Consider the following 23,122-nt stretch of genomic DNA (forward strand, 5'->3'; position numbering starts at 1 on the left):
GCTGGACACACTGGGGCAATACTGGAGACCATGGGGCAGAATGCTGGACACACTGGCGCAATACAGGAGACCATGTGGCAGAATGCTGGACACACTGGGGCAATACAGGAGACTACTATGGGGCAGATTGCTGGACACACTGGGGCAATACTGGAGACCATGGGGCAGAATGCTGGACACACTGGGGCAATACAGGAGACCATGGGGCAGATTGCTGGACACACTGGGGCAATACAGGAGACTACTATGGGGCAGATTGCTGGACACACTGGGGCAATACTGGAGACCATGGGGCAGAATGCTGGACACACAGGGGCAATACTGGAGACCATGGGGCAGAATGCTGGACACACTGGGGCAATACTGGAGACCCTTTGGCAGATTTCCGGACACATTGAGGCAATGCTGGAGACCCTGGGGCAGACTTCTGGACACACTGGGGCAATGCTGGACACTGGGGCAGATTGCTGGACACACTGGGGGTAATATGCTGGACACACTGGGGCAATGCTGGACACTGGGGGTAATATGCTGGACACACTGGGGCAGACTGCTGGACACACTGGGGAAAGGCTGGACACTGGGGCAGATTGCTGGACACACTGGGGGCAGTGCTGGACATACTGGGGCAGATTGCTGGACACACTGGGGGTAATATGCTGGACACACTGGGGCAGATTGCTGGACAACATGGGGGTAATATGCTGGACACACTGGGGCAGATTGCTGGACAACATGGGGGTAATATGCTGGACACACTGGGGCAGATTGCTGGACAACATGGGGGTAATATGCTGGACACACTGGGGCAGATTGCTGGACAACATGGGGGTAATATGCTGGACACACTGGGGGCAGGACTTGAGGCATGGGCAGAATGTAGATACGGGGCAGAATGTAGATACGGGGCATGATTGGAGACACGGGGCAGGATTGGATCATGGGGCAGGACGGATACGATGGAGGCTGGTGGGGCAGGATGGGGAGATCATATGGAGTAGAATGGATACTCATGAGGGCAGGATGCGAGAACATATGGCTGGAGCCAGGAATGAGATAAACGGGGCCAGGGTGGGGAATAGTGTTACCATAGGCATAGGGGATAATTAAGGGATATTATTACTGCAGTGATGTATTTATTTTATTTTTTGAGTATACTGTTTTAAATGGGGGGGCGGTCCTGTTACTGTGCAGAGTGACACTATATCGCCTTTTTATCTTCATGTGGTGTAATGTAGAAGTTGTGAAAAATTAAGTAATGTGTTCTGCAAGCGGAGCTCTAGATAACTGTGTTATTTCCTGCAGAAACGAGTCCTGGCTGGAAGGAATGATGGCGGTCTGTGCTGGATGAAAGATGAAGGACTTCACCTAGAGACGTCACTGGTGAGTCAGTGTTACCTATACACTGACACTATACACTGTATACTATATAGAGGTCCTGTGTATAATGTCACCAGTGATCTCTGTATTACCTCTACACAGACACTGCATACTAAGTACAGATCTCCTGTGAATACTGGCACTTATGGTGATAGTATTGTGGTTTTTTTTTTATTACTGATCAGTATTGTAGTATTCAGTCACTATGTGGTGGTAATATGTGGTCTGGAAATGGTGTTGTGGTATTTGTCCCTTGTATGTAGTATTATTCGGTCACTATGTGGCCTGGTCATGGTGTGGTGGTATTAAGTCACAGGTTTGGCATGTGGGGGTGACACCATTAGGCCCAGTTTAAGTTCTACAAAACAGGAAAACCATTTTTGGTAACCTTTGTGTGCATTGAGCGGGGAGGGGGAGCCAAACTCGGGAACAGCCCCGGGCGGCAAAAGCTCTAGCTACGCCTCTGCACGGAACAGCACAACAATAATGTTCTTTGTTATCAGTGTGTTTAGAATAAAACCAGAAAAACAAGTTTAGCCACACCTTCTCTGGTAAATATGAATCACAAAATTCTTCTTCCTTCTTTCTGCTCTGAGCAATGGCGTCTGCTGGTCTAAGAAATGAGCTGATCTGCTCTATCTGTAAGGACATTTATACAGATCCTGTAACCCTGAGATGTGGACACAACTTCTGCCGGGTCTGTATTGATGGAGTGCGGGATACAGAGGGCAGGTATGGAGAATATTCCTGTCCTGAATGCAGAGCAACATTTCACAAGCGGCCTCCACTACAGAAGAACATAACTCTGTGTAATGTAGTGGAGAATGTCCTGTCTACTCAGCCACATCAGGAGGAGATCACCGGGATCTGCTGCACTTACTGCATTCACTCTCCGGTACCGGCTGCTAAATCCTGTCTGCTGTGTGAAGCTTCTCTATGTGATAATCACCTGAGGGTTCACAGCAACGGACCAGAACACGTCCTCACTGATCCCAGCACTTCTCTGGAGACCAGGAAATGTTCTGTCCATAAGAAGATCCTGGAATATTACTGTACTGAGGACGAGGCTTGTATCTGTGTGTCCTGCAGTTTGGTCGGAGAACATCGGGGACATCGGGTGGAGACTCTGGATGAGGCCTCTGAGAAGAAGAAGAAGAAACTGAGAAATGGTCTCCAGAAACTGAACACAAAGAGAAAGAAGACTCAGGAAAGAGTCCGTAGTCTGGAGGAGTGCAAGAGAAAAGCTAAAAAAAAAGCATCTGGAGAAGGCAAGAGAGCCACTGCCTGGTTTACTTGGATCAGGAGACGGATGGACATCCTGGAGAAGAAGGTCCTGAGTGATATCAAAAGGCAGGAAGAGCAGGAGTCACTCTCACTATCTGAAGTGATCCAGAAACTGGAAAGAAAGAAGGACGATCTGTCCAGGAAGATGAGGGACATTGAGGAGCTGTGTAACATGACGGATCCACTGACTGTCTTAGAGGAGCGAGACACCGGTGACAGTTCAGCAGCCCTCAGTGACTTGTTTGGTCCTTGTTTGCGACGTTGTGAGGTCGTACCGCTAGTATCCACTGACTGTCTTAGAGGAGCGAGTGACTTGTTTGGTCGTTGTTTGGGACATGGTGAGGTCATAGTGGGACATGATGGAGGTGATGAGGACACAGGAGGACATGATGGAGGTGATGAGGACACAGGAGGACATGATGGAGGTGATGAGGAAACAGGAGGACATGATGGAGGTGATCGGGGTGCGGAGCTGATCTCACACACATTATCTGCTATAAGAGATATACATGTGATCTTCTATGTTCAGGATCCTGCGGACATATTCCTGGATGTAAACACGGCTGGTAATAATCTCCTTGTATCAGACGACAGGAAAACTGCAACCTGGACAAGAATAAGACAGAATCGTCCAGAAACAGCAGAGAGATTCCAGGATTATCCTCAGGTGATGAGCGTGAGGAGATTTACCTCAGGACAACATTACTGGGATGTGGAGATCAGTGGATCTGTATGGTGGATGGTGGGGATGTGTTACCCCAGTATAGACAGGAGTGGAGCGAAGTCAATTATTGCATCTAATAACAAGTCCTGGTGTTTATATAAAGTGCTGGGGAATATTAATCATTATTCAGTGATACATGACAGTAAAATTATCCCGTTACCTCACCAGATCTCCAGTGATCGGTTCAGGATATGTCTGGATTATGAGGCCGGGCAGTTGTCCTTTTATGAGCTGTGTGACCCCATCAGACACTTACACACCTTCACTGCCGCCTTCTCCGAGCCTCTACATGCTGCGTTATGTGTATGTGGTGGTTCTATAAAGATATCGGGGAGCAGCTGAGAGAAAACATAGTCCTAGAAGAAATCTACCCAGCGACTGAGATTAGAATATGATTGGTGGAGTAATCAGCCAATAGGGACTCTAGGGAGCACCAGTGAGAGGGGCTACATCTAGGCTTTCATTTCTTCCGAGAACCAACAAGAGAATTAGTTTTTATTGTTTTTATTTATTATTTATATATTTTTCTACATTTTTTTGTTTCTTTGCTACTGATAATTCTTTACTTTTCTCTCTATATTATGTTTGGTCATTTAATGCCCCCATAGAACGCTATATCTGATAGTCAATTTAATTTCAGCAACAAATACATGATCATAGATTATTGCAGTCTGTCTTGCAACCACAAAATGGTGTTATTGTGCCCTAGTTTTCCACTGGGAGCCGTTCTCTTGCGGTGGATGTTTTTGTCACCATCTCCAGGGCAACGTGTCTATACGACGCCATCCCAGCCCTGCCCGCCTTGTGACGCACCTTCTTGAGGGTAGGTGCGCATGGGAGATGCATTGGGATGCCGTCTGATGCCGCGGTTGATGATTCAGGTGATGGTGGCGGCCTACGTCAGCGCAGTACAGAGCTGCCATTTGTAATTGCAGGTGATGCTGGTGCCCCACATCAGAGGAGCACACAGCTGCTAATACTACTGGAAAGGGATTCCATATACTGTCTGTCCATATATAAAATACAGGCATGGCTCCTCCACTCATACCCTTCATGAGGAAGCCAAAAGGCACAACGCGCGTCGGGGTGGACTGGTGGTAAATATATTATCTTACTTTGATTTACTATCTTATTTCCTTTCCTTACCAGCCACATTATTTAAACATAAAAATCATTTCTTGCAACCCATGCATTTATATATGTGCATTCTCAATAGCACTTATTTATTCTATGCTATAAATAATATATTCTGTTACACCAGCATTTTATTGCATTTTTCATGACCGGCTGTTTTCTCCCTTTTTTGTATATTTAAAGCCACTAACATGTTACATCTAACAACTAGCACCTTATAGGCTTTTGCACAGCAGATCAAGCTGTTGTATAATAGATGAATACTATTTTTCATTGCTTGGTTGTCCAATGATTTATAGAAATTATGTTTATTTAGACTTTTAGATGATACCTTATTTTAATATATGTAAGTGACTTTTCCAAGCAGTGGAGTATAGCTACCATCTTTATTTTGTATATATTTATATGTAAAATCTGCTATACATTTCTCCATTGGAGCCAGAGGCTTATTAATCTGCTTTTAATCTGCCAGTAAGTTTTGTATGTAATTAAGACACCACCTGTTTATTATCTGAATTGTATTTTATCTGTTTTTAGCATTTTCTGTGAGTAATTAATAAAGATTTGTTCTTTATACTTTATTTTTGGATGAATTCTGTACACTATTGAGTTACAGAGGAGAATGGAGTGTTGTCATACTTGGTAAATTATAAAGTTTATTATTTTTACAGGCACTTTGCAATTTTAACAGTATAATAAGATGAAACAACGTCTATTGACTCCTCTGACATGGAAGAGATGATTTGTGGATGTGTTAGTGGCTGAAGGATCCCATACACATTAGACTAATGTCGTCCGAAACTGTTGGGGACCCGGCCGGGGTTGGCTGACATTCTAATGTGTATGGGAGCACCGGCCGATGGATGGTCTGGAGTGTTATCGATCAGTCATGTCCAATTTCGGATGGCCGATTACATTGTTCTCCCTGAGTAAAGCCATCGGGCCAACGTGTAAGATGGTGGCTTTCTCATAGAGAAGACAGGAGGAGCCGAATGAGCTTTCCTATATTTGGTAGAGTCGGCTCAGATGGCTGTCGGCCAAACAATTGGCCAAAGCATTGTTCGGCTGACAGCCATCTAATGTGTTTCAGGCTGTAATTTTCATCCTGTCATTCATCCTTAGACCTCCTTTATAACCTATTACTTGTTTCAGACTGTCCAGATCTCATGTATCAGCACAGCTTCATTCCTGGAATGATTTTCCCTTCTGTACAGAACCTAAAGTAGTGAAAAAAACCCATGGCAGAAAAGCCAAGAGAAACAACCAAAACAGTCCAGTATACATATAAAAGTGAAAATACTTTATTAATACATAGAAATAAGGACAAAAAAGCCATCAGGCCAAGAGATGGCATGCAATACATGAAACCAAAATGACAACGGTAAAAATAGCAGGTGTGCACACATGCCGGAACCACACAACACAAAATATAAATACAAATAAATCTCCCCGTCACAATATGGCGGTATAAGAGAGGGCATGCCCCCTGAGGAAGGATAATATCCGAAACGTGCGTTGGGGTGTGTGCACACATCCCAGGAACCCCCACATTGGTGCCGTCCACAAGTAAGGTATTAGTTTCCAACATGCATATTGTCTATCTTTATTGCTGATATATCATGTTGCTCTGATTTTCAGAGCATTATTTACTCTGCTAGTTGTGTGAATATACCCCTTTGGGCACCCTCTCTTATACCGCCATATTGTGACGGGGAGATTTATTTGTATTTATATTTTGTGTTGTGTGGTTCTGGCATGTGTGCACATCTGCTATTTTTACCGTTGTCATTTTGGTTTCATGTATTGCATGCCATCTCTTGGCCTGATGGCTTTTTTGTCCTTATTACTTTGTATTAATAAAGTATTTTCACTTTTATATGTATACTGGACTGTTTTGGTCGTTTCTCTTGGCTTTTCTGCCATGTGTTTTTTTCAGTGTTCTGTTTAGCGATTAGTCCGTATCGAATAGTCCTTTTTATTCAGCTGGCTACCTGCCATGATTGACGATTATATTCTTTATCATTCATTTACTTATATGGTGCCATGCTGATTGTCTCTGTAAGTATCGTTTTTGCTTAGAACCCAAAGCAGATAAAAATTATTTTTCCTTTTACAGCCTATGATAGATTTCTGTTTCCTTGTGATGAGAGCCTCTTATGTCATGAAGTGTTTGACTGTGCACATCATACCGTTCTTTGACTAAGAAGGTCTAAAATGACAAACAAAAATGGGTGAGGCTAAGCAAAAGTGTAACATTTCCTGAATTTAAAAAATTGGAATATTTTTTTTGTACTGTAGTCCTAACCAAGATATTCAAGGAACAAAAAAAACGAGATTCCTGTGGAAATGCAAAAATGTATCCTACAGTACAGGGTGCGCAAATGTGAAAAGCTCAGAGCTCAATGTAGTTTTTAATGACTGATCCTCTACTAATGTATAATGACGTGCAGGAAATATTTTCCTTTGGGGTTGGATCTATAAAATATAAATTAACATTAACATAATAGCAAGAGCCTATATGAGTACCTGTCCCTCCATTTTAGCCAAAGGCGTAATTGTAGTCAGATAGGCCCAGATGCAAAAATTGGACCTGAGTCCTCTGCCCCTGACTGATGGTTAGATGTATGGGCCATTGTAGCGTTCTAAATCCTATATGTAAATACGAATTGACCCTCCATCCCCCATTTTGCAGTAATATCCCCCATCTTGGGCTTTCTGGTACATATGTCCCCATTCTGGGCCCATCCTAGTATATATGTCCCTCATCCTGACCCCATCCTGGTAAAAAGTCCCAGCCATTTTGCAGAACTGTGGTTGCAACTATCTGACACCAGAAGACTAGCGGAAAAACTGATAAATTCTTTCCCATTGTTTGTTCGTTATACAACTGAAAAGCATCTTGATAGATTTAAAGGATTTTAATATTGCACCTACAGGTGATTCTCAAAAAATTTGAATATCATCATTTATTTCAGTTCTTCAAATCAAAAAGTGAAACTCATATATAGAGTCATTACACACAGAGTGATCCATCTCACGTGTTTATTTCTGTTAATGTTGATGATTATAGCTTACAGCCAATGAAAACCCAAATGTCATTATGTCAGTAAATTATAATAATTAACAAAAAACACCTGAAAAAGGCTCCTAAGCGTTTATAAAGGTCCCTTAGTCTGTTTCAGTAGCTCCACAATCATGGGGAAGACTGCTGACTTGACAGATGTCCAGAAGGCGTCATTGACGCACTCCACAAGGAGGGGAAGCCACAAAAGGTCATTGCTAAAGAAGCCGGCTGTTCACAGAGCGCTGTATTCAAGAATATTAATGGAAAGGTGAGTGGAAAAAGTGTGGTAGAAAAAGGTGCACAAGCAACCAGGATAACTGCAGCCTTGGAAGGATTTTTTAAGAAAAGGCATTCCTTGTGTCAAGCCACTCATGACCAATAGACAACTCTAGAAGTTCTGTGAATCCTGCAGTCTGATTGGAGAACACGAGGGACATAAGTTGGAGCCTCTAAATGAGGCCGCAAAGTAAAAGAAAAATAAACTGAGAAATCTTCTACAGAAACTGATCTTAACAACACAAATGACAGCTCGGAAGGTGCGACGCCGCCGTCTTGTCTCTTTTCTATGTCAAGTCCTTATTACCTTGAGTGTCGTGTACTTTAAGAGGATCGTTCTGCCTCGTGAACACCGGCTGTCCTTTTCTGACTGCGACCGAGATTTAACCTAAATTAGGACAATGGACGTTGATGAACCAGACGGAGCTTAGAGGAACGGACAGAGGAACATTCAGGGGAGGAAAACTGAGAGTTTTCTAGATCTATAGGAATCATCTCCTGACTTGTCTGTATGAAATGATGAAGTGGTAATCAGAACCTGTCACCAAGTCAGAAGTGGAAAGTTTTTTCTCTTATTTAACCCCTTCATTAGCTTGCGATTTTCCATGTACTGTTTTCATATTTTTCCTACCCTTCTTCCCAGAGCCGTAACTTTTTTATTTTTCCGTCAATATGAGGGCTTGATTTTTTTTTGTGGGACGAGTTGTACTTTTGAATGACGCCATTGATTTTACCATAAAGTGTACTGGAAAATTGGAAAAAATTTCCAAGTGGCTTGAAATAGCAAAACAAAGTGCAATGCCACAATATTTACCATGTTCACTGTTCTATAAAACTGACCTTACAATATGATTCTCCAGATCAGTACAAGTACAAAGATACCAAACATGTATAGTTTTTTTTACTATTACTTAATTGGTGAAAAAAAAAAATCGGAAAGTAAAAAAAATAAAAAACAATTTTTCTTATGTCACCATTTTCCAAGACCCATTTTCATTTTTCATCTTCAGCTCTTCAGCAGAACCCTAGGCGTCATAAAAACCCATCACGTCATGAAGACCTCAGATATTAGAGGACTATAATTAGGTAGTTATATTTCAACATGCCCGATCTTGTGTTCTGAGAAGTAATAAAACACTGCCAGCATTGTGCACGTGTGTGAGGGTCGTGGAAGAGATACCTACCGGTGGAGACGTCGGGCAGTTGTCAGAGCTCAGACGGTGCCATGTTGTCGTTGGATTAACATACATGTAATCACATTAGCGTCAATCCAGAGCGTCTGAGCAGATTAAATACTTGCAATCTAATTTGGGTGATGCACGGCCCTTAATCTGTAATCTCGTATAAACTCGGCCACATTCGTAGGCTGAGACTAATTTCCTGATGTTTATTCAGTGATGGGTCAAGTAGCGTCGATGCCAAGGAAGAATGGAGTTGTCGTTTTGGAGCTTCATGCATGGTATAGGTAATTTTTTTGTATGTATGTTGCTTAGCTGTAACCACAACCAGACGTAAAGGGGGAATCTACTCAAGCCAAAGAGACATACAGGTGCTTCTCAAAAAATTAGAATATCCTCAAAAAGTTAATTTATTTCAGTTCTTCAATATGAAAAGTGAATCTCATATATTATATAGAGTCATTACAGAGTGATCTATTTCATGTGTTTATTTCTGTTAATGTTGATGATTATGGCTTACAGCCAATGAAAACCCAAAAGTCATTATCTCAGTAAATTAGAATAATTAGCAAAAAAAAACACCTGCAAAGGCTTCCTAAGCATTTATAAAAGGTCCCTTAGTCTGTTTCAGTAGCTCCACAATCATGGGGAAGACTGCTGACTTCACAAATGTCCAGAAGGCGTCATTGACACACTGCTGTCCTGTATCTATAAATCGCACAATTCCACTCCTCCTCTCCTGTAGATATACACTGCACAGTACCACTCCTCCTGTCCTGTATACTGTGTGTAACTAGAGTTAGGGGTAGGGTTAGATTTTGGGTTACTGTAAGGGTTAGAGCTTAGGTTTTGGGATTTGGTTAGGATTAGAGCTACAGGCAGGGATAGGGATAGGTTTATGGATACAGGTAGGGATAGGGCTAAGGTAATAAAGTACCTAAATAAAACAAAAAGTGTAAAAAATTAAAAGTAAAATAAAAATATCATGTATACATTTTTATTTTAACAATGTTATGTCTGATTTCAGAAATAAAAAAACAGAAAAAAACTAGGGAGTGGTAACAGTTCACAGTTTAGGGGGCGCAAACTACTTGGCTTGCTATTGGTCTCGCGGTCCATGCTTTGACACCGCCACCAGTGATGAGGAAATAAATTCTACCTCTACCCTAAGAACCTCAGAGACTTTACATTTCTACGTCACTACTGTACAAAACTAGAAATATTACCATTATACCCCTCACTAGCATAGACAACTTTCACTATTTTAAGACTCCTCAATACCATAGACCACCAGGGATGTTCCTGACATCCCTTCACTCAACCATGGAGTTAAACAATAAAACCCTAGCCTTAGCTTCTTCTGAGCTCTTGTTCCCATACGTTAAGGAAGTCCCACTTGGAGATAACATGAATTTTCGACTATTTGTTAACAGAAAATTTGTCCAGGAGTGTCCCAGTGGTCTCATCACCCTCCATGAATTTCGCAAGTGTTTCTGTGATTGCACGACGGGAAAGCAATCCTCCGAGTATGCAGAACAGATTTTCAGAGCACTGGATGACAATGGGGTAAGAGGGATGGAATTGATAAATGTAATTTTTCATAAAGCAGCCAAGGGAGATGTATGGTGTGCCCAAAGGAAGGGCTTCTGAACCTACCTCACCACCATTGGTTCCCACTTCAGTGGTCCATGCAAAGTGTTTGGACGACTCTTACATTTATAGACAATGCCACATGTTGCTCATTCTCTTCAGTTGCTTCCTATGTACGGTAAGTAGCACAAATTCTTCTCTCTCTATTGGTGCTCGAGCAGTGGTCTACCTCACCTAACCCTTGTTCTGACCCTTCTCTGGTTTCAGACTAATAAGTTATGCTACTTTCATTGTCTTGCATTGATGGGTCTGGACTAGAGATAAGCAAATATTTTGAAATTCAAATTTGTCAAATTTTCCCAGCAAATACGATTTGCTATGATTCCAATTCCCCTGAAAAGACTTACTGTATATGTCTCAGAAACCCTCCCATATTCTATTTCCTCACACACCAATCTTCTTCATTCATTGCTTTTACATACTCTCTGCAGTTTTTTTCATTGTTTTATGGCTTTTTCTCACTATTTCTATGGGTAAAGTCATGAGCTGTGGCGTTCATTCATTATCCAGATTCATCACAAAATGACTGCTGAATTTTCTGCTTTGGAAGGCTATGAAGGCCAGAATGCAAGTTATGATAATCCCACCTGTTATATAATGTGATGTGATAGCTTCAAGGCATTTTAGGGAAGCCCATCCGGCAGTACCCGAGGTCTTGAAATCTTCTGCAGAGTGTGAAATAGTAATAATTTTAGGCGATTTGCCCAAATCATATCACAAATTGTTTGAATTCAGCAAATCCCTGAAAATTCATCATCAATTTGATGCACATTAAATCAAATTGCTCATCTTTAGTCTCAATCTTTGGCTCAACTTTTTTCCATGAATCAAATCATAGGATCTTCTGATTTTTAGGGGTTGAAGCTCTTCTGGTAAAAGCATTCTCGTGAGACACTAGAATAATACATTTCTAAAGTTTTTTCACGTTATTAGTTGGGATTAACCTGAAAAACACACAGGATTTGCCAGTTTGATATTTTAAAATTTGGGATTGTGGGAAAGGGACTTTGATTTATGGTTTCTTGGGTGAGGGAAGAACTCGAATATTAGGTTTCAATCCTATGTGTGATACATGAAGTCATTTCTTAAGTCTCCACACTCCCTTGTTATTTACATATTTAGGTTTCTGAGGTGCGTGTGTTTTCGAGCTAAGAGGTTGTACTTTTAGGCAGCCCCTTCACAACAAGAAGTCTCAGCACAAGTTAAAAGCTCAATTATATCAAGCATAATAACTTAGGACCCCCTTAAACATTCGACAGCAGTTGGCAGAATGATCATTCAGCCAAATGCTACCACTCCTGATTTCCCGACACATCTGCCCGGCTTGGTGGAGCTCTACTGTGTTTTCTATGAGAGCTGCTGCCAGAATCCTCATGTAGTGGCTTGACTCACAAAGAGCAAAATATGCAACATAGTTAGAGAATAGAGATCCAATAGACCAGATCTTTTTCTCCCCTGCTTGATGGTGAGAGTTGGGAGGCCCCTTACACATTAGTCCACCAGCCGATTGGCAGATTCTGGTGGGGTTTTGTCAAATGTCTATGGAGGCCTTTGAATATTTTGGCTTCCGGGGACTTAGGCTTATGACAATTTATTAGAGGAAATTGATCAGTGAAAGAAGGGCGTCATGGCTAAATATAAAGGTTATAAACTGCTTACTCTTCACCTTGTTGTGATAAATAAGTAATGTTTTCATTGATCAAGTCACTTTACTGGTTATAGGACGGAATAGTAGACTTCCGAGAATATGCCACGGCCATCAGTATGCTTGCTCACGGGACTTCAGAGGACAAACTCAAGTGGTCTTTTAAGTTATACGACAAGGACAGTGACGGAGCCATCACCCGATTGGAAATGTTGGATATCATGAAGGTTTGTGTAAATCTTTGGTAGAACTAAATTGGACTTAGATGGTTGCGAGCTTATGACATACTTTTTTCACAGGTGTATCTTAGAGCTTTTGGTCCTTATTTAACCTCCACCACCTATTGTGTGTCTCCCAATATGATAGATGGGTCTTTGGACCTTCTCAAATTTCAGAGCTGGATGCGTCAACTACTATAACTCCAACCAAATCAGTCACTGTTTATGGGATGTTTTAGGAAAAAGTGGGGGGAACTTAGGCGACATAGCTATAATCTTTGGTGATCCATGAGTTTGCAAAAGTTCAAAATTAGCAATTTTCTCGAATTCGGATGGGAAATTCTATTGGCATCAACATTTTTCAAACCCAATTAAATATGTCCGATTATGCCCAGTGCAAAATATGCAAAAAATAAAGGCAAATTATTACTCCCTTCCCCTTGTCTACGAAGTTGAGTACTTAGTTGTTCCGGTCCAGTCTTCACTCACAGGTTTCTGATGTTCTTCGCACCACAGGGCCCATTGATTTTTTTAATGAGTGAGTGAGTATTACTTTTTTCATCCCCTTTTTGGTGCTTTTGAATCCAGTAAAATAGGGGAATAGCCCCTATTTTGTTGGATTTTTGTCAATAAAATCACTAAAAATTCAGATACTGGTTAAATTCAAGGTGAATTCGACTCGTTCCGAGTTATTCGTTCATCTTTTTGCCAATAAAATCACAAAAAATTCAGATCCTGGTGAAATTCGAGGTGAATTTGACTCACTTCCGAATGATTTGTTCATCTCTATGGTGTTACAAGTAATTATTTTTCTTCTACAGACAGTGTATAAAATGAGCATCGCTGCTTCAATAGCCAAAGTCAATCCACCGACGGCAGAAGAGTGCACGAATCGCATTTTTATTCGCCTGGACAAAGACCATAACGGTAAAGCATCATGAAAATATGTTCTGTTGTGGAAAAGTTAAAGGTTATGCTCCATTGCTGTCCGTTTTTCCATGGAAATGAGGCTTTTTCATATACCAAGACTTAAAAATTACATGATAATAAGACTTTTAGGTCTATAATTTTGACCTGATTGATCTCTAATTGTGAGTCTGTTTCTTTCATCAAATCCCCTGCATTGACTCTTAGAAATATGAAACATTTCTGTCTTCCTGTCACCATCGGTGGAGTTGAGGAGCTCCAGTGTATAAACTGGATAAACAGTCTACACTAAGCTCATGAGCTCCCCCTAGTGGAGGCTGTGGACAGTCAGGATATAATAATATATCTCATTGTGCAAAAAAACCCAAGTCCTCGTGCGACTATGGGGATGGAAAGGTAAAAGTTATAGATGACCCTTGGAAGGAGTGGTGGAAAAAACAAAAGCACAAAAAAAAAAAATTCCCCTAATGTGAAGGAGTGTTTTATTACTCCTGCCCCCTTTACTCATCCTCCCAAGGGTCCAGCGCTGATTCTCCACCACTGCTCTAGATATTGTCTGGGCTGCTGATGTCACTTCGACAGCGCTGCAGCCAATCAGTGAGCCCAAGTTGACGGCATGAAGCGCCCAGAGCCTCAACCTCAATTATTAGTTTCAACGCTGTCAACCTGTAGTCAATAACAGTGATCTCCTTTGTGTGTCTTTCAGCCATCATCAGTCTCCAGGAGTTTGTGGATGGCTCTCTGGATGATGAGTGGATTCGGGAGATGTTGGAGTGTGATCTCAGTACCGTGGAGATACAACGACCGCCAAAGTGCATTCGCCTGCATTCCAGGTCCTCTAGAGAAAGCGTGTTACCTGCCAATCACTAGCGCCGACTTTTAGCCACATCCAGAAACGTCTCTTCTGTACATATTTGCATATTCTCTGCCTCTTTGTGGAACTCACCTGCATAAATTAGAACTGTCGGCACATTAATATTTACTTTCCTTGGGTTCATCTTCTTTCTCCTTTTCATTGTTCAAATGCTGCCAATAATACAAAAAAATCCACCCCATCTTATTAATGGGGCTGTCTGACTTCTTCAAACATTTTTATAAAAAGTAGAATTTTTGTGAAAATTTTTCACATGTGGAAACTTTAAAAATCACCAACTGTAGCCTCCATCACTTCCGAGAGGGACAGATTGCCATGAGGTTCCATTCTCAGTCACATGACCGCTGAGTCCTGTGATTGGCTACAGCAGTCAGGTGACAGGAATGGGACGTCTTCACTGTTCCTGTCACATGACTGCTGTGGCCAATCACAAATCTAAGCAAACAGGTGACCGATCTTGCTTCCTATCCGTCCATAGAGACTAGCACTCCAGTAACGGGAAGGAGGCAGCCGGTGAGGACGGCTTCTTAGAACCTTTATCTAATCCCTCCCGGATGTAGGATCCTGTTTTATAAATATTTTTCTACCTAATTGTGTTTTCACCATATTTCACATTTGCTTTCGTGAATTTGATGAATCCTTTCTCTTGTTGTGTCCGGCAGGCAGCATCTCGTCAGGCAATATTCGAATCAGCGGGAAATTTGCTCTTCTAATACTTAAAGGGTTTGATGAAACCACAGGACCAGCCACGAAAAAAAACTGGGACTGACCATGAACTTAAAATTGTGTCTCCGTGTGCTGCAGTGTTGGATCTATTATTCCCTGTTATCAGCCATTATGGCATGGAGAGAAGCTGACTGGCAATTTCATATCAATGGCCCAGAAGTCAGGGGACCTCCCTGCCCCCACGGTCTCATCTCCATGTCCAATATCTCCGGTGCTGGGAACCTGCAGAGACATTCACCTCCTGGGTGACAGATGCCATCAGCTCCTGGTATAAAGGAGACTCCAACAGTCTCGTTAGATTTTCCAACAATTTTGATTACCATAAACTCTCTTCCACTAAAAATCCCTATCATGATGTTTGGTAAAAAAAAGAACAACAAAAATTTAGGGTGTGAATTTCTGATCAATTCACCTGAACTTGGCTCATTATATTGTGTAGAATAATTTATTTTCTAATACTCAAAATCCTTTGTATTGTCATGAAATAAAATAAGTGCTATGTGATTAAATTCTGTCTGTCTCTAAACACCACTAGGGGGAGCTCCCTGTATACAAAGACACATGATAAGATTCTGTCTGCAGCCACCACTAGGGGGAGCTCCCTGTATACAGAGATACATGATAAGATCCTGTCTGCAGCCACCACTAGGGGGAGCTCCCTGTATACAGAGATACATGATAAGATCCTGTCTGCAGCCACCACTAGGAGGAGCTCCCTGTATACAGAGATACATGATAAGATCCTGTCTGCAGTCACCACTAGGGGGAGCTCCTTGTATACAGAGATACATGATAAGATCCTGTCTGCAGACACCACTAGGGGGAGCTCCCTGTATACAGAGATACATGATAAGATCCTGTCTGCAGCCACCACTAGGGAGAGCTCCCTGTATACAGAGATACATGATAAGATTCTGTCTGCAGCCACCACTAGGGGGAGCTCCCTGTATACAGAGATACATGATAAGATCCTGTCTGCAGCCACCACTAGGGGGAGCTCCCTGTATACAGAGATACATGATAAGATCCTGTCTGCAGCCACCACTAAGGGGAGCTCCCTGTATACAGAGATACATGATAAGATCCTGTCTGCAGTCACCACTAGGGGGAGCTCCCTGTATACAGAGATACATGATAAGATCCTGTCTGCAGCCACCACTAGGGGGAGCTCCCTGTATACAGAGATATATGATAAGATCCTGTCTGCAGTCACCACTAGGGGGAGCTCCCTGTATACAGAGATACATGATAAGATCCTGTCTGCAGTCACCACTAGGGGGAGCTCCCTGTATACAAAGATACATGATAAGATCCTGTCTGCAGTCACCACTAGGGGGAGCTCCCTGTATACAGATACATGATAAGATCCTGTCTGCAGTCACCACTAGAGGGAGCTCCCTGTATACAGAGATACATGATAAGATCCTGTATGCAGTCACCACTAGGGGGAGCTCCCTGTATACAGAGATACATGATAACACCGTCTGCAGCCACCACTAGGGGGAGCTCCCTGTATACAGAGATACATGATAAGATCCTTTCTGCAGTCACCTCTAGGGGGAGCTCCCTGTATACAGAGATACATGATAAGATCCTGTCTGCAGTCACCACTAGGGGGAGCTCCCTGTATACAGAGATACATGATAAGATCCTGTCTGCAGTCACCACTAGGGGGAGCTCCCTGTATACAGAGATACATGATAAGATCCTGTCTGCAGCCACCACTAGGGGGAGCTCCCTGTATACAGAGATATATGATAAGATCCTGTCTGCAGTCACCACTAGGGGGAGCTCCCTGTATACAGAGATACATGATAAGATCCTGTCTGCAGTCACCACTAGGGGGAGCTCCCTGTATACAAAGATACATGATAAGATCCTGTCTGCAGTCACCACTAGGGGGAGCTCCCTGTATACAGATACATGATAAGATCCTGTCTGCAGTCACCACTAGAGGGAGCTCCCTGTATACAGAGATACATGATAAGATCCTGTATGCAGTCACCACTAGGGGGAGCTCCCTGTATACAGAGATACATGATAACACCGTCTGCAGCCACCACTAGGGGGAGCTCCCTGTATACAGAGATACATGATAAGATCCTTTCTGCAGTCACCTCTAGGGGGAGCTCCCTGTATACAGAGATACATGATAAGATCCTGTCTGCAGTCACCACTAGGGGGAGCTCCCTGTATACAGAGATACATGATAAGATCCTGTCTGCAGCCACCACTAGGGGGAGCTCCCTGTATACAGAGATAAATGATGAGATCCTGTCTGCAGTCACCACTAGGGGGAGCTCCCTGTATACAGAGATACATGATAAGATCCTGTCTGCAGCCACCACTAGGGGGAGCTCCCTGTATATAGAGATACATGATAAGATCCTGTCTGCAGCCACCACTAGGGGGAGCTCCCTGTATACAGAGATACATGATAAGATCCTGTCTGCAGTCTCCACTAGGGGGAGCTCCTTGTATACGGAGATACATGATAACATCCTGTCTGCAGCCACCACTAGGGGGAGCTCCCTGTATACAGAGATACATGATAAGATCATGTCTGCAGTCACCACTAGGGGGAGCTCCCTGTATACAGAGATACATGATAAGATCCTGTCTGCAGCCACCACTAGGGGGAGCACCCTGTATACAGCGATACATGATAAGATCCTGTCTGCAGCCACCACTAGGGGGAGCTCCCTGTATACAGAGATACATGATAAGATCCTGTCTGCAGCCACCACTAGGGGGAGCACCCTGTATACAGCGATACATGATAAGATCCTGTCTGCAGCCACCACTAGGGGGAGCTCCCTGTATACAGAGATACATGATAACATCCTGTCTACAGCCACCACTATGGGGAGCTCCCTGTATACAGAGATACATGATAAGATCCTGTCTGCAGCCACCACTAGGGGGAGCTCCCTGTATACCGAGATACATGATAAGATTCTGTCTGCAGTCACCACTAGGGGGAGCTCCCTGTATACAGAGATACATGATAACATCCTGTCTACAGCCACCACTAGGGGGAGCTCCCTGTATACAGAGATACATGATAACATCCTGTCTACAGCCTCCACTATGGGGAGCTCCCTGTATACTGAGATACATGATAAGATCCTGTCTGCAGCCACCACTAGGGGGAGCTCCCTGTATACAGAGATACATGATAAGATACTGTATGCAGTCACCACTAGGGGGAGCTCCCTGTATACAGAGATACATGATAACAACCTGTCTACAGCCACCACGAGGGGGAGCTCCCTGTATACAGAGATACATGATAAGATCCTGTCTGCAGTCACCACTAGGGGGAGCTCCCTGTAAACAGAGATACATGATAACATCCTGTCTACAGCCACCACTATGGGGAGCTCCCTGTATACAGAGATACATGATAAGATTCTGTCTGCAGCCACCACTAGGGGGAGCTCCCTGTATACAGAGATACATGATAAGATCCTGTCTGCAGCCACCACTAGGGGGAGCTCCCTATATACAACGATACATGATAAGATCCTGTCTGCAGTCACCACTAGGGGGAGCTCCCTGTATACAGAGACACATGATAAGATCCTGTCTGCAGCCACCACTAGGGGGAGCTCCCTGTATACAGAGATACATGATAAGATCCTGTCTGCAGCCACCACTAGGGGGAGCTCCCTGTATACAGAGATACATGATAAGATCCTGTCTGCAGTCACCACTAGGGGGAGCTCCCTGTATACAGAGATACATGATAAGATCCTGTCTGCAGCCACCACTAGGGGGAGCTCCCTGTATACAGAGATACATGATAAGATCCTGTCTGCAGTCACCACTAGGGGGAGCTCCCTGTATACAGAGATACATGATAAGATCCTGTCTGCAGTCACCACTAGGGGGAGCTCCCTGTATACAGAGATACATGATAAGATCCTGTCTGCAGCCACCACTAGGGGGAGCTCCCTGTATACAGAGATACATGATAAGATCCTGTCTGCAGTCACCACTAGGGGGAGCTCCCTGTATACAGAGATACATGATAAGATCCTGTCTGCAGTCACCACTAGGGGGAGCTCCCTGTATACAGAGATATGTGATAAGATCCTGTCTGCAGTCACCACTAGGGGGAGCTCCCTGTATACAGAGATACATGATAAGATCCTGTCTGCAGCCACCACTAGGGGGAGCTCCCTGTATACAGAGATACATGATAAGATCCTGTCTGCAGTCACCACTAGGGGGAGCTCCCTGTATACAGAGATACGTGATAAGATCCTGTCTGCAGCCACCACTAGGGGGAGCTCCCTGTATACAGAGATACATGATAAGATCATGTCTGCAGCCACCACTAGGGGGAGCTCCATGTATACAGAGATATGTGATAAGATCCTGTCTGCAGTCACCACTAGGGGGAGCTCCCTGTATACAGAGATACATGATAAGATCCTGTCTGCAGCCACCACTAGGGGGAGCTCCCTGTATACAGAGATACGTGATAAGATCCTGTCTGCAGCCACCACTAGGGGGAGCTCCCTGTATACAGAGATACATGATAAGATTCTGTCTGCAGCCACCACTAGGGGGAGCTCCCTGTATACAGAGATACATGATAACATCCTGTCTGCATCCACCACTAGGGGGAGCTCCCTGTATACAGAGAGACATGATAACATCCTGTCTACAGCTTCCACTATGGGGAGCTCCCTGTTTACAGAGATACATGATAAGATACTGTCTGCAGTCACCACTAGGGGGAGCTCCCTGTATACAGAGATACATGATAAGATACTGTCTGCAGTCACCACTAGGGGGAGCTCCCTGTATACAGAGATACATGATAAGATACTGTCTGCAGTCACCACTAGGGGGAACTCCCTGTATACAGAGATACATGATAAGATCCTGTCTGCAGCCACCACTAGGGGGAGCTCCCTGTATACAGAGATACATGATAAGATCCTGTCTGCAGTCACCACTAGGGGGAGCTCCCTGTATACAGAGATACATGATAAGATCCTGTCTGCAGCCACCACTAGGGGGAGCTCCCTGTATACAGAGATACATGATAAGATCCTGTCTGCAGCCACCACTAGGGGGAGCTCCCTGTATACAGAGATACATGATAAGATCCTGTCTGCAGTCACCACTAGGGGGAGCTCCCTGTATACAGAGATACATGATAAGATCCTGTCTGCAGCCACCACTAGGGGGAGCTCCCTGTATACAGAGATACATGATAAGATCCTGTCTGCAGTCACCACTAGGGGGAGCTCCCTGTATACAGAGATACATGATAAGATCCTGTCTGCAGTCACCACTAGGGGGAGCTCCCTGTATACAGAGATACATGATAAGATCCTGTCTGCAGCCACCACTAGGGGGAGCTCCCTGTATACAGAGATACATGATAAGATCCTGTCTGCAGTCACCACTAGGGGGAGCTCCCTGTATACAGAGATACATGATAAGATCCTGTCTGCAGTCACCACTAGGGGGAGCTCCCTGTATACAGAGATATGTGATAAGATCCTGTCTGCAGTCACCACTAGGGGGAGCTCCCTGTATACAGAGATACATGATAAGATCCTGTCTGCAGCCACCACTAGGGGGAGCTCCCTGTATACAGAGATACATGATAAGATCCTGTCTGCAGTCACCACTAGGGGGAGCTCCCTGTATACAGAGATACGTGATAAGATCCTGTCTGCAGCCACCACTAGGGGGAGCTCCCTGTATACAGAGATACATGATAAGATCATGTCTGCAGCCACCACTAGGGGGAGCTCCATGTATACAGAGATATGTGATAAGATCCTGTCTGCAGTCACCACTAGGGGGAGCTCCCTGTATACAGAGATACATGATAAGATCCTGTCTGCAGCCACCACTAGGGGGAGCTCCCTGTATACAGACATACGTGATAAGATCCTGTCTGCAGCCACCACTAGGGGGAGCTCCCTGTATACAGAGATACATGATAAGATTCTGTCTGCAGCCACCACTAGGGGGAGCTCCCTGTATACAGAGATACATGATAACATCCTGTCTGCATCCACCACTAGGGGGAGCTCCCTGTATACAGAGAGACATGATAACATCCTGTCTACAGCTTCCACTATGGGGAGCTCCCTGTTTACAGAGATACATGATAAGATACTGTCTGCAGTCACCACTAGGGGGAGCTCCCTGTATACAGAGATACATGATAAGATACTGTCTGCAGTCACCACTAGGGGGAGCTCCCTGTATACAGAGATACATGATAAGATACTGTCTGCAGTCACCACTAGGGGGAGCTCCCTGTATACAGAGATACATGATAAGATCCTGTCTGCAGCCACCACTAGGGGGAGCTCCCTGTATACAGAGATACATGATAAGATCCTGTCTGCAGTCACCACTAGGGGGAGCTCCCTGTATACAGAGATACATGATAAGATCCTGTCTGCAGCCACCACTAGGGGGAGCTCCCTGTATACAGAGATACATGATAAGATCCTGTCTGCAGCCACCACTAGGGGGAGCTCCCTGTAATCAGAGATACATGATAAGATCCTGTCTGCAGCCACCACTAGGGGGAGCTCCCTGTATACAGAGATACGTGATAAGATCCTGTCTGCAGTCACCACTAGGGGGAGCTCCCTGTATACAGAGATACATGATAAGATCCTGTCTGCAGCCACCACTAGGGGGAGCTCCCTGTATACAGAGATACATGATAAGATCCTGTCTGCAGCCACCACTAGGGGGAGCTCCCTGTATACAGAGATACATGATAAGATCCTGTCTGCAGTCACCACTAGGGGGAGCTCCCTGTATACAGAGATACATGATAAGATCCTGTCTGCAGCCACCACTAGGGGGAGCTCCCTGTATACAGAGATACATGATAAGATCATGTCTGCAGCCACCACTAGGGGGAGCTCCCTGTATACAGAGATACGTGATAAGATCCTGTCTGCAGTCACCACTAGGGGGAGCTCCCTGTATACAGAGATACATGATAAGATCCTGTCTGCAGCCACCACTAGGGGGAGCTCCCTGTATACAGAGATACGTGATAAGATCCTGTCTGCAGCCACCACTAGGGGGAGCTCCCTGTATACAGAGATACATGATAAGATTCAGTCTGCAGCCACCACTAGGGGGAGCACCCTGTATACAGAGATACATGATAAGATCCTGTCTGCAGCCACCACTAGGGGGAGCTCAATGTATACAGAGATACATGATAAGATCCTGTCTGCAGCCACCACTAGGGGGAGCTCCCTGTATACAGAGATACATGATAAGATCCTGTCTGCAGCCACCACTAGGGGGAGCTCTCTGAATACAGAGATACATGATAACATCCTGTCTACATCCTCCACTATGAGGAGCTCCCTGTATACAGAGATACATGATAAGATCCTGTCTGCAGCCACCACTAGGGGGAGCTCCCTGTATACAGAGATACATGATAAGATACTGTCTGCAGTCACCACTAGGGGGATCTCCCTGTATACAGAAATACATGATAACATCCTGTCTACAGCCACCACTAGGGGGAGCTCCCTGTATACAGAGATACATGATAAGATCCTGTCTGCAGTCACCACTAGGGGGAGCTCCCTGTATACAGAGATACATGATAAGATCCTGTCTGCAGCCACCACTAGGGGGAGCTCCCTGTATACAGAGATACATGATAAGATCCTGTCTGCAGTCACCACTAGGGGGAGCTCCCTGTATACAGATATACATGATAAGATACTGTCTGCAGTCACCACTAGGGGGAGCTCCCTGTATACAGAAATACATGATAACATCCTGTCTACAGCCACCACTAGGGGGAGCTCCCTGTATACAGAGATACATGATAACATCCTGTCTGCAGCCTCCACTATGAGGAGCTCCCTGTTTACAGAGATACATGATAAGATTCTGTCTGCAGCCACCACTAGGGGGAGCTCCCTGTATACAGAGATATATGATAAGATCCTGTCTGCATCCACCACTAGGGGGAGCTCCCTGAATACAGAGATACATGATAACATCCTGTCTACATC

The 23,122-nt window shown here is 44.1% G+C and overlaps 2 protein-coding genes across 2 annotated transcripts; both read left to right on the plus strand.

The window, feature by feature from the left end:
- The first annotated feature begins 1,915 nt into the window (after positions 1 to 1,915).
- Positions 1,916 to 5,103, plus strand: LOC138675097 (E3 ubiquitin/ISG15 ligase TRIM25-like). The gene has a single exon (XM_069763079.1). The coding sequence runs from the start codon at positions 1,979 to 1,981 to the stop codon at positions 3,728 to 3,730; it is 1,752 nt and encodes a 583-aa protein (XP_069619180.1). The 5' UTR covers positions 1,916 to 1,978; the 3' UTR covers positions 3,731 to 5,103.
- Positions 5,104 to 9,156: 4,053 nt separating this feature from the next.
- On the plus strand, positions 9,157 to 15,589 carry LOC138675101 (guanylyl cyclase inhibitory protein-like). Its single transcript, XM_069763082.1, has 6 exons — positions 9,157 to 9,327; positions 10,474 to 10,606; positions 12,413 to 12,562; positions 13,375 to 13,480; positions 14,187 to 14,313; positions 15,017 to 15,589. The coding sequence occupies exons 1-6, from the start codon at positions 9,260 to 9,262 to the stop codon at positions 15,072 to 15,074; spliced, it is 642 nt and encodes a 213-aa protein (XP_069619183.1). The 5' UTR covers positions 9,157 to 9,259; the 3' UTR covers positions 15,075 to 15,589.
- Positions 15,590 to 23,122: the final 7,533 nt, after the last annotated feature.

Source organism: Ranitomeya imitator, chromosome 4, assembly GCF_032444005.1.
Source record: "Ranitomeya imitator isolate aRanImi1 chromosome 4, aRanImi1.pri, whole genome shotgun sequence".
NCBI lineage: Eukaryota > Metazoa > Chordata > Amphibia > Anura > Dendrobatidae > Ranitomeya > Ranitomeya imitator.